At 58.3% G+C, this 12,570-nt stretch overlaps 1 protein-coding gene across 15 annotated transcripts in view; it reads right to left on the reverse strand.

Moving 5' to 3' along the window:
- Pitpnm2 (phosphatidylinositol transfer protein membrane associated 2) overlaps positions 1-12,570 on the reverse strand; it is a 122,010-nt gene that overhangs the window by 31,001 nt on the left and 78,439 nt on the right. For all 15 annotated transcript variants that reach the window (XM_047560245.1, XM_047560251.1, XM_047560244.1 and 12 more), the window contains one exon: positions 4,088-4,260. In XM_047560245.1, coding sequence (XP_047416201.1) covers positions 4,088-4,165 — 78 coding nt within the window. In that variant the 5' untranslated portion in view covers positions 4,166-4,260. The remainder of the gene's footprint in view (positions 1-4,087; positions 4,261-12,570) is intronic.

Consider the following 12,570-nt stretch of genomic DNA (forward strand, 5'->3'; position numbering starts at 1 on the left):
AGTAGAAGCTTGGTAAAGACTGGTCGAATGAGCCAACGACTCCTAGTCCCAACTGTCACCAGCAACTCTGGAGCTGGTATACCCCAGGAGGACCCCTGGGTCCCCGCCAGCCTGGCGCGCTGTGGCTATCATGCCACATAGGAGCACACGCTTCTCCAGTCACTCTGCACTCCGCCCACTCAGGAAGCTATCCTGTCCCTGCCAACCATCCTTGGGCCATGCCACCAGGCTCCCAAGAGGGAAGGACGAAGACCAAGAACTGGGCAGGCACGGCCCACAGAGCTGTCCAGGGTCCTGGCCCAGCCCCTCCGCTCGTTCCCTCAGTGAAACCCTGGCTGAGCCTTGGTGGACAACTGCCAGCCGCCAGTGACTTCTTCACAGCCCTAACACTGTGTGTGCTGGGCGCTGCCCAGGCACAGGCTAGCTGTGGCCATGGGGGGCCCGTCCATCTTTTCCACGGCAGCTACCTCTTAAGGCCCAGCACAGAACATGTGGGCTCCTGGCATGCTGGCCTGGAGCCCCTGTGCAGACCTGACCCACCTCACGGCCCCCTGCTCAGCTGGCTGCATCCATATTGTCTCGGGGGACACGCTGGTGCCCCTTCACCCACCTCTGCGATCAGCCCCACACAGGCAGGGCGCAGAGGAGCCTGTGAACTCAGCTATGTTCCAACAGCACTAACGGTACGACCGAGCCAGTGAACCTCGCGCCCGTCAAGGTGCAGACGCTGACACGTTCAGACCTACGAGCCCTTCCCCACAGGGCCTCAGGACCCCAGGGACCCCAGGTCCAGAGGCGGGGCAGGAGGGGGCAGGGCAGGAGCAGAGGGAGTGCGGCCAAGTGGAAGGCAGGCTGCAGGCTGGGAAGAGCGAGCGCCACAGGCCCTGGAGTGGCCGAGAGGCTGCTGGCCGGAGGAGCCATCCTCGGCCCTGGGGAGATGCGCGAGGCCTCAGGAGACGGGCTCGGGCTGCCAGTGGGAGTCTCGAGGGCAGGAAGGGTGCAGGCACATGCCTGTGTTCTAGTCCCGGTATCTGGATGGTCCCAACTGGCCTCTGCTACCCTCCCCGTCCACCCTATGGGACAAGGGGCAGGGAGAAGGTGCTGGGGTCTGGAAATGCTGCCTCCCTCCCGTTCTGGGTGTGGGGGTGCTTCGTCCTTTGCCCCAGCCCCTCTGCTCCACGCACCGTGGCACCCCACCTCTGAGGCTGGCAGCAGCTTCCCCTGCAGCCCACAGAGTCCCAGAGCTTTCCAGAGCCACAGAGGCCGCCCAGGAGCTGGAGGCGCTGCATTCCAGCCCTGGCTCTGGGGAGCTCAATTGTGCTACCAGGAAGGACTTCCAGAACCTTCCTGGTTGGTGCTCTGTGGGAGGCAAGCCATGGGAAAGATAAAGAAAGCAAAGCTTGGAGAGGCTCAGCCACTCGCTCACCAGGACTGGACCTCAACTCAGGCTCAGCTGGGCCCTAAAAGCCTACCCTTTCCCCAAGAGCCAGCAGTTCTTAGCTGTGTGGTTGCCTGGAAACAGACCACACCTCAGGGTCCCTGACTATGGACACATAAACCACGGCTCCTTTGCCCACCACGCTGAGTCTTGACCCTCCTGCCTTCTGCCAATGTGGGCCAGGAGGAAGGGCAGGGAGACCCCGAGGCACGGGAGCAAAGCCCTGGGTCTCTCATAGGGGTCCTGGTCTCAGAGGAAGGGGCTGCACTGGCCCTGAGGGCAGCCAGAGAGGTGTGAGGCACCCCTCAGGTCTCCAGCTGGTGAGAAGGGGAATGCACGTGTGTCCACACAGGGGCACGTGCTCACACGTGTTGGTAAGCACCCCAGCCACTCTGCCCGGCTGCCCCAGGGCACGCGCACACGCGGCATGAAACACCTCTCCCGGTGACACATGACTGGTTTTGCCTACGCGGGGAGGGAAGATGTATGCACACATGCTTGCTAACCGGAAGGAGCACAGGGAAAGACCGGAAGCTCGGAGCAGCAGGGGGCCCAGCCAGCACAGGAGGCCATACTGGTGGGTTTGGCTGGATGCTGACACTCATGGCTGCAGCGGGGGAGGCATCCCCACCTACCATGGTGCCGGCTAACGGTTCAGCATTCAAGAGACCCTGACCGCAATTCACGATGGCCAAACCAGAAGTCGCCTAGGTGTCCATCGACGGGTGAACGGAAAAAGAGAATGTGGTAGACACACCCGATGGAGCTCAATCCGCCATAAAGAAGAATGAAATTACGTCCTTTGCAGGAAGATGGGCGGAACCACTATGTTAAGTGAAAGAAGTCAGACCCAGAAGGTCAAGGGTCTTATGCTTTCTCTCAAACGTGGAAGCTGGAGAGGAAAAAGGGAAAGAACGCTGGGGGCGGATCTGATGGAAATGAAAGGCAGGTGGGTAGAGGAAGGGACAGGGTGGGAGGCGGGGCAGTGCTGGAGGGCCGTGGGCCGGGTTCCACTGCTACGCTGTGAGCATGCGTGAACGTGGGGCAACAGTCCCACCAACATGTGCAGCTAGAACGCACCAAAAAAAAACGTGAGAGAAAAAACCTATAACCACGCTGTGCAGGGGCTGGGGTTGCAAGGAGGGAGGGCGGTCTGCCCGTCGAGCTGCTTAACAAGGACCTTCACAGGAGACAGAAGGACACACACTGTGGGCCCAGAGTCCCAGGTGATTCTGTGCTGGAGATACATCATCTGGGACCCCCATCGTCCACCCCAGAAGGCCAGGAGCAGCGGAGGGGTGGCCTGCGGTGGTCGGGGCTCACTGCTGGGCAGGAATTGAGAAGCTGCGGGACACATGGCGGCACCAGCAAATGGGCCTGGTCCTAGAAGGGTTGAGCTATTTCCGGAGCACTCCGAGCTGGGGCCTGATTTAAACTTCTTCCTCTCCCCACTCTCCAAAATAATGAAGGGGTAAGCGGCTCAAGAGGGAGTTGAGTGGCACTTCTGAAGCAGCTCAGAGCAAACACCCTCAGGGAGCTGGGCCACCTCCTGCTCTCCTCCCGGCAGGCCCGGCCCAACCCCCGCGGCTTCATCAAAGTCCTCCCGGTGGGAGCTGGGTCTCCAGACTACTGGGGGCTCGTGGTACCACCCCAACCCAGGCTGAAGGTGCGAGCCCTCCCAGGGACGGGAGGTCCAGGCCCTGCCGGAGTCAGGCCGAGCGGGTTCCTAATCAGTGGGAGGCCCTAAGGCCCTCAGCTTGGAGGGAAGCTGCCAGGCCAGGCAGAGGCCACCCTGGGACCAAGCAGGAGAGCTGGGAGACGCTGAGAGCGAAGACCCCAGCCAGGATCCCAGGGAATGGAGACACTGGGCAGGTCTGGTGTCGGGCCAAAGTAGCGGGGATCCTGGGCCCCAGATCCTGAGTTCCAGGCTGGGCAGGCACTGAGGAGGGAGAAGCAACGTCTCCTGGGAATGGGTGAGAGTCGCTCGCTCCTCACCAACCTCACGCTCATGTGAGACTGTAAACCAGGCACATGTCCCACACCAACCATAGTAATGTAGGGGCCAGAGAGCTGGGAGACAGGCTGTGTGCTCCTGGGTAAGTCACTGAACCTCTCTGGCCTCAAAACTACCTGTCTTAAATGGGGTGCTGCGGACTGAATGTTGTGTCCCCCTAAAAATCCCCATATTGAAGTCCTAGCCCCCAGTACAATGGTCTGTGGAGAAGGGGCCTTTCAAAGAGGCAGTTAGGGTTAATGAGACCATGAGCTTCGAGCCCTCAGTGGGATTAGCACAGGTATGTACTTTCGAGAAGAGGAAGAGATACCAGAATGTTCTTTCCCTCTCCCTCTCCCACCCCTCTTCCTCTGCCATGCCTGGGCACAGGGAGAGGGTACATGTGTGCAAACTGGGAACAGAATTCTCCCTGGATGTGGACCTGCCAGACCTCCAGCTGGCCCACCAGTGCCTGATGCTTAAGCCCCAGGCTGTGAACTTGGTGGCCGCAGCCTGAGCTAAGGCCTAGGCTCCATGTGAGTGCTCAGGGTCAGTGCTGGCGGGACACTCTGATGCCCCAGTGCCCGCTGCGTGCCCGTGTGCCTGGCGCCAAGCCTGGAAGCCGGGAGCCCAGCACGAGGTATGCGGTGACCCACCTGTATCATGTAGAGCTGGGCGATGCGGTACTCCTCCACGGTCATGGGCAGAGGGATCCGGTACTCCTTTATGATCATCTTGGAGTCCAAGCCTTCCCGACGACGGGGAACTGCGAGTTCGGACTTCTAGACGAGGCTCCTTAATGTACCATGACAGAATTCACCAGGGTCCCCTGAGAGAGAGAGCACGGGACAGTCACTGTCCGCAAAGGCTGGTGGACACCCTGCCCAGAGGAAGGCCCTGGTCTAGACCCGAGGCCAGGATTCCAGCCTCACCCGGCCTGGCCATTCCTCGCCTCCTCAGCCTCCCTGTCCATTTGCTCAGCAATCTTGCAGGGCTGCGGGAGGACTGGGGCTGTGTGTCTGGGGCAGTCAGCAAACAGTCCCCGGGAGGGAAGGACCACAGCCACCCCCGAGGGTCAGGCAGAGGGCGCTGGCTCCGTCTCCCTCAGGTCCTGACGAGCCGCAGCACGGGTCCCCAGCCTCCGTGGCCGGCCTCGTGATAAGGCGACAGCCCGTCACAGGAAAGAAGCAGGACAAATAAAAAGATGGGAAACAGACTCGAGGAACAACAGGTCAGCAGGCCCAGCCCCTCCCGTGCGGGCGGCTGGCCCCGCTCCCGTCACCAGGTACACCGCTGCGTCCGGCAGAAGGCAGGATCTGAAGTTTGGTTTCAGTTCAATCCAAGCCATCAAATTAGGGAACCATCCTTGGTGACGCACGCCCGGACTGTCACTTAGTCACCGCCAGAGGTCCCAGGCCATTAACGGGGCGCTGGGTGGAGGGTTCCGAGATGGGGAGAGTGTCTCGGAAAGACCTCGAGAGGATGGCGGCTGGGCCAGGGCACCCACTGAGTGACGCCAGCGGCCAGTCGGGCGCCATCTGCACGGGGCACGCAGCACCAGCCAGGCGGTAAGGCATGAGGGGATCTGGCGCGACGGAGGAGCGCATTTACCAGAACGCTCGGAAGGCCAGCAGAGGACTGGAGGGAGGTCTTGAGACGGCACCCGGGGAGACACGGGGTGGGGGGCGCCGTGTCCGTGGGCCAGGGACGGCCCCTGCTCGCCCCAGACAGCCGCGGGCAGGACCATCACCCAGGGCCCACGGGGCCCCCGGCTCAAGTTCTCACGTCCAGTTGCTTTAAATGAAGTCCAAATGAAAGCCCATCTGAACCCATCTACTCTACACCCCCAGGAGCCCGCGCCAGCTCCCGCCGGCCGCACAGAGCCATGGAACCCTGGAGCCATGGAAGACGCTGGCGGCGTCTCGTCTTGGAGCCTCTGCCCGGCCCCCGCTGGACACGCCTGGACGCCACCTGGACACGCAGGACCCTCTGGTGCCCACTCCTGCCCTGGGGCAGAGGGACTTTCTCACCCAGGCCTCCTGCCACCGGCTGCTCAGTGGCGCTCCCTGCTCCCGCTGCTCAGGGTCTCGTCTATCCCCTGGGCGACCGCAGGTCTCGGCCTCACCACCCAGGGCGGGGCTGTGCTCAGGCGAAAGAGGCCTTGCTGCCTTTCCGCAGGGTCTGGCTGACAGGGACAAGGGGCAGGTTTGGGGCCCGAACAGGGGAAATCAAGGCTGAGGGCTTCCCCTGTGGACTGTTTCCTCACTCAGCTCTGAGACCGCCTGCCTGGGACCTTATGCTCTGCTCAGGTGTGGCTGGACACTGAGGCCACAGGAGAGAGACGGGATGGCCTACAGCCTCCGGGCTGCATCTCGTCCCATGAAACAAAAGCCCTCCTCTGCCAAAGTAGCGAGAAACCTAAGTCTGACACCTGGATGAACTTCCAACTAGCCAAGAGGATGGCTCAGACCCCAGATCAGGGAGAGTCCCTTGTGCACACAAAGGAGAGGGCGCCCAAGGCTTGGGAGAAGCTGGATGGAAGGGAGCGGGCCAGGAGAGGGATACTGGGCTCGGGGGCTGTTTCCTTGGGGCTGGTTCTCCACTGAAGCCTAGGGTCACCTGACCTGGGAGAGCAGAGCCAGGTGGCTGCCCAGACCCTGTGGCATGATCCCGATGCCTGGGGTGGATGCTGTCATCCAGAGCGACCCCAACTCGGCCCCATTCTGTGACCTGAATGACAGAAGTCAGACACTCTCTAGGTGTCCTTCAGAAACCCCAAGCGGCTCGGCCCTCTGCACTCTTGGGGTCTCTGTGGTGGATGACCCGTCCTTGTGCACGCACACCCAAATCCGACCACCACGGCCCTGGCTCTGGGTCAGGGTGGGGCAGGGCCTGGGTGGCCACATGCCCTCCTTAAAGGCCTCCGTTCCCTCAAGCGAAAGCCAGGGATGAAGTCCCAGAGCCTGGGCCAGCATCCGTGAGCGCGGTCTGGCACAGGGGCACGGGAACGCTCTCAAGACAAGCTGCCGTGAGCGGGGGCCACACAGGCGGTGTCCACGTCTCCACGTGCAGGCGCAGCACGGAGGCCCGCGGCACCTCCTGCCACCCAGTGGAGCTGGGCTGGCAGCAAAGCTGAGGGCTGACCTGGGGTGGGGGCCCCAGATGACCGTCTGAGGAAGGACCACCAGGCAGCGGGAACGTGTGGGCTGCAGTTCCATCTGAGGCTGGGCTAGAGAAAAGGGACCGCGCTGCTGCCCACGAGGCCCTAAAGAGCCGCTGAGGTGAGCAGGTGGGTAGCTGGTGCTCAGCCCTAAGTGTCGGGCCACTCACTCCCCTTCTGTACTGGAGGACACAGCTCCAGTGGTGACACAGAATGTGGCAGGAGGACACAGTGTGGAGCAACCTCAGGGTCCAGTCGTGAAACCTGACCATGCCTCTACTAGCTGTGTGGCCTCCTAGGACAGGTCACCGGGCCTGGCTCGCTCCTCATGCAAAGTGGGGCTGAGACCACCCAGCGTCCTGAGTTACCACATCAGAACAAGGCGAGGGCAGGGGACGGGCTCCCCAGGTGCTGGGAAGACTCGGGAAAGGCTTTGTGAAGGTGAATTGGGCTTCACGAGGTCTCTGGGGTTCCGCTCGGTAGAGCTGGAAGCAGGTGTAAGGAGGACATGCTCCAGCTGAAGAAAGCATGAGCAAAGGCCCTGGGGCAGGCGTGACCCACGTCACTGGAGCTTCCTCTTACCAGTACATCCTTCGCACAGCCACATCAAATCCCAGGGAGATGGAGGCAGGCAGGCCCACCCTCAGGCCCGTGAAGGTCAATGCCAAGACTCTCACAGACTTCTAGGGGTGCCCCCTCCCCTGGGGGAGAAAAAACACACCAGACAAGTGATGACAGTGGGTTCAGGCTGCACGTTTCACACGGAAACCAACGTCATCCTGCAAAGAAAGCCCTGGAAGGCCAGAGCTTACCCGTGCCAGCAGGGCTGCTCCTCGGGAAGGCTGCGAGCTCAGCGTCCTCTGAGGACACCTCTGGAAGAGGGGCGGGCCCTGGGGAGTGGACTCCGTGCTTTCTAGGCGCTCACCCTGAGGGTACCGATGGCCCGACGGGTCAAGCACTGGCCTTCCCTTACCCAGAGCGTGGGCTGCGTCCCCCCAGCTGTGCCGCGTGACTGTCCCTGGCATCCTGCTAGAATGGGCGGGGAGGGGCTGGGTTCCACCGTCCTCCCCTGCAAACACGGAGAGACTTCTCAGGGCAGAGGGCGGGCACACGGCGGACAGAGCCAGGACACCACCACAACCCGAGCCCAGACTGTGAGGGACACTGGCCAGGTCCAGTGACCCCCCGCTGGGAGGAGGGAACACGCTGAGAGCTGTCACGCACCACCTTGGACCCCAAAGTCACGGCCACGGCCCTCTGCTTGGAATGACAAGGCCGCGGGCTGGGGGTGCAGCTGGGAGGGGTGAGGAACTGCCCTGTTTGCCTGCTTTTTACTGAAATATCACACACATACAAAAATGTGCATATATCCTAAGTTGTAAGGAGGAATTTTCAACAATCAAATTCACCCATATGAGCAGCACCCACATCAAGGGGTAGAAACCGGGGCTGGGCCTGAAGCTCAGTGGCAGAGCAGTCGGCCAGCACGTGCCAGGCCCTGGGTTCCATGCCCAGCAGTGCAACGGCACAAAATGAAACCAAAAGCCCCAGCAGCGCCCCGTGTCCCTCTGCCCACAGCTGGGACGTGGCCCAGAGTCGGGGCCGGGGTGGTCGGATTTGGGTGTGCGTGCACAAGGACGGGTCATCCACCACACGCAGCCCTGCCTTCCGTCTGGCTGTGTGCCTTTTATTAGGTTGAAGCCTGTGAACTGCCATCTCTCCCATCTTTGACCTATGGGACCAGCAATTTCCCTTGGAATCTACTGTGTGGCTTCTTTTGTGATCAACTTTATGGTCCATCCAAGTCAGTGATCCTTGGGAAGGATCCCGGGGCACCCTACCACTAAGTCACATCCCCAGCCCTTTGTATTTTTGGAGACAAGGCCTTACTAGTTTGCTGAGGTTGGCCTTGAACTTGCGATCCTCCTGCCTCAGGCTTCTGAGCCGCTGGGCTGACAGGCGTGCTCTCCTCTGCCGGGCCAACCACTCTACCCTGAGGGGCATTTGGGTGATTTCTGGATTGGGACTGACGTGACAGAGCTGCTGTGGATGACAGTTCACGCAGAGATGTGAGGTCGCTCTACGGAACCGCGGGGCGGCGGGTGTGGTGGAGAAATCATCCCGCACAGTGTTTCCACAGAGGAACCCAGAGTTCCAGCCAAGGGAGACACCAGGAGAGAAGTGGGGCTCCGGAGGGACAAGAGTCGATGCCGGGTCAGTCACAACAGTTGGTCAAGGACCGAAAGAGCTTTGCTGCGAGCACAATGACCTCGTGAGCCCTGAACCCAGATGGAGATGGCGTTCCAGAGCCAAGGGCAAAAATAATGGCTCTGGGAAGAGTCTTCCAGACAGTGAGCCCCAAGTGCAGCTGCAGACTATTCCAGAGCACTCACCACTCTCCACACCCGGAAAGGTAGCTAAAGAATAATCTTCAGAAAGGAGCCCACAGGGTCCTGTGCACCGAGGGAGGGAAGACAAAGGGCATACCCCACCAGAGGGACCATCCAGAGAAACACAAAATGACTTCCAAGAAGTTCCCCATACGGTCAATGAAATTGCAGGCATGGTCTTTCAACACTGGTGGGAACGGGGAGATGGAAGGAAAGAGATACAGATGTTTACTACATAGGCTGCCAAAGCAAAGTGTAGGAGACGCAGAAATTTAAAAAGAAATTACTTGACAACAGAAAGAGATGAAAGCTGAGATGTGAGATCGCCGAGCTCAAGGGAGAAATGTGAAAAAACAAACACATCAGAGATGTTTTTAAAAAGCTATATTAAACCATGAATAAACAGAAGCAGCATGACGTGAACAGAGACATGGTATGCGGTTTGCGGAAGTCACACAAAATTCATTGGAGAAGAATAAGACAAGAGAGCAGATATGGAAGCAAAAGGAAATGCAGCATAAACCCTAACTGGTGTGCTTCTAGAACAGGACAGAACACCTCAGGGGGAAGAGGTATTCAAACACACGCTAGGAAAACTCCTCCAAATTGAAAGTAATAGCAGGGCTGGGGCTGGGGCTCAGTGGCAGAGCGCTGGTCTCATCTGTGTGAGGCACTGGGCTCAATCCTCAGCACCGCATATAAATAAATATATAAAATACAGGTGCATCCACAACTAAAAATACACACACACACACACACACACACACACACACATATATTTAAGAAAAGTAATAGCAACACAATCTGAAAAAGTTACCAACCTTAAAGGATAAAAGAACCTTATAAGTGGGAGGTGAAGGAGATGGGTTGGGGAGAATCAACACAATTTCGGGAACCAATGGAGTAATATATATGGAATTCTAAGAGGAAAAAAATAGGAATCAGGATTTTTTGTTTTTGAGACAGCATCTCTATAATGTTGCCCAGGCTGACCTTGGACTCTTGATCCTCCTGGACTCTTGATCCCAGAAGGGTAGCTGGGATTACAGGCAACCACCCTAAGCCAGGCTGAAACCAGATATTTTTTTGGTGGGAACTAGGAATTTAACCACTGAACTACGTGAGTTACAACCCCAGTCTTTTTAATTTTTTTATTTTGAGATAGGGTCTCACTGAATTGTTTAGGGCCTCAATAAGTTGCTAAAGCTGGCTGGAACTCTGCAATCCTCCTGACTCAGCATCCCAAGTCACTGGGATTACAGGTGTGTGCCACCACACCTGGTTGGAACCAGAATTTTTATACCCAGCTTAATTGTTAAGTATACATTTAACATTCTGAAACACATTCAGCAGCTTAGACATCCATGAAGTCGTCTTGAAAAAAAATTACCTGATGCTGATAACCAACCAATCAAAAGATAAGTCACAAAAAGAGAAATCCTGGGCTGGGGTTGTGGCTCAGTGGTAGAGTGCTTGCCTGGCATGCGTGAGGCACTGGGTTCAATCCTCAGCACCACATATATAAATAAAATAAGGATACTGAGTCCATCTACAACCAAAATTTTAAAAAAAATTAAAAAATAGAGAAATCCTGATGAGTACTGAATAATATTTTTACAATCTTGGCAATTTCGGTTATTAAAAACATATAAAAACTTCAATAGTCAGGCATGGTGGCGCACTCCTGTAATCCCAGGAGCTCGGGTGGCTGAGGCAGGAGGATCATGAGTTCAAAGCCAGCCTCAGCAACATAGTGAGATGCCCCTGACCCCCATCTCAAAATTTAAAAAATAAAAATAAAAAGGGCTGAGAGGGAGTTTTAAGTGCCCCTGGGTTCGATCCCCGGTACTGAAACAAAACAAAACAAAACAAAAATCAACGATGTAACAAGCAAAAATTAGAAGTGAGATAATAGAGGTGGAAATAGAATTTCTTCAACTTCCATAGCCCAGAAGTTGGTTCAGTATGTGCATAAATTCAAATATAATTAAATTTTAAACATTCGAGGTAATGGGTATGCTAAAAAGCCAATTTGTTATTACTGTTATTATGTTTATTTTTGCTGGAGATGGAACCCAGGGCCTTGCACACGCTGAGCGCATGCTCACCACTGAGCTGCACCCCAGCCCAGGTGCTAATTTTCAACACGCATCCTAACACTTAAAAGTGCCCCACCCTGCGCAGGCCGGCCTGTGCGCAGCCTTAGGGGACGTTTCACGGGGTGCTCACGGCGAGGGCGCCGCCGGGTCAGGGGATCGGGCAATGGTCTGCTGGCCTTCTCCCCACCGCGCCATGTGGGTAAAGGGCAGCAGCAGGGTTTGAACTGCGTGTGTCCCTGGCCAGAGGAGGGCCACCAGAGACAGGAGTGCAGACGTCCACTCGGCCTGCCCCTCCTCGCTGTGACCCACTGTGGGCGAATGGCTTAATTTCTTTGATCTTCCCTTTTATTTTTTACAAAATAGGGGGAAGAATCCACCTGTGCTATTGGGCTGTCTTGGGGACAGTCCCAGCCAGCGCTCGCCTGGTGGACGCAGGCAGCTCAGCCACCCACAGCGCCCAGCAGGGTCTGGAGGGTGGGTCACTGAGGTGCGGGCCCATGGCCGTCCTGGCTGGGCCGCCGGTCCCAAGTGCAGACACTAAACCCACTGGCCACAGGGAGGAAGGTCTGACACCTGGGCATGGAGGCAGCGTGGGGCCCTGCGGTGCTGGCCTCTGGGGCAGGACAGGGCCTCCTGGCTTTCCTCCTGGGTGAGCCTGAGGCCAGGCAGCAGGCCGCACCTCCCCCATGTGGAGAAGCTGTGTGACCGCGTGTTGCTGCCCCGACCCCCGGCCAGGGCATGAACCCTCGCCTGGACAACCCCTCGGCACCCACCGGGCGGCCTGTGCGTAAGGCCGACGCCCCCTCTTGTCTGCAGGAGCCGTGGTGGGGAGATGGAGCCTCTTCCCTGTTTTCCACCGCAGGGAAAGGAAAAGAAGAAAACAGGTGTCCAGAGGAAGGCCGGCCAGGGGCCTGGATGGACCCCACGTGCATGATCCCCAAGGCTCCTCTCCAGGGAGGACCTGGAATCTCTGTGCGTGTGGGTCCCAGCCTTTAGGAAAGCCTTGGGGTTCCAGACCCCTGCATTCAGGACCCAACAAAGGGGCCCCAGCCCCACATTCTGGGATGAAACAACAGGACAAGACCATGTCAGACAGGGGCCACTTGGGGGCCTCCCTCCCTGGGGGGCCACTTGGGAGCCTCCCTCCCTGGGAGGCCACCGGAGCAGGAGAGACCAGCCCTGGACAGGGTGCTCCGGGCACAGGTAGAGGGCCAGAGAGGAGATGTGAGTGGACGTCACCCTAAGAATCAAAGACGTGGCCTCCACAGAAACCCCTGGCTGGGCCCGCAGGGCTGGGAGCCCCAGGCTCTTCCCACGCAGGGTCAGGGCCAAGGCCAGCAGGGGGCCCCTGGGCTGCCAGAGGTGAGGACCTACAGTGGGGTTGGCTCCAGGGGCCGGGGAGCGAGCAGGGAGGTCGACGGCTCCTTGAGACGCCCTGACTGGGAGGCTGGAGAACGGAGTTTACAAGACTTAATCTGTTTTCCGTGACT

The sequence above is a fragment of the Sciurus carolinensis genome, chromosome 8 (assembly GCF_902686445.1).
Source record: "Sciurus carolinensis chromosome 8, mSciCar1.2, whole genome shotgun sequence".
In the NCBI taxonomy this organism is placed as follows: Eukaryota; Metazoa; Chordata; class Mammalia; order Rodentia; family Sciuridae; genus Sciurus; species Sciurus carolinensis.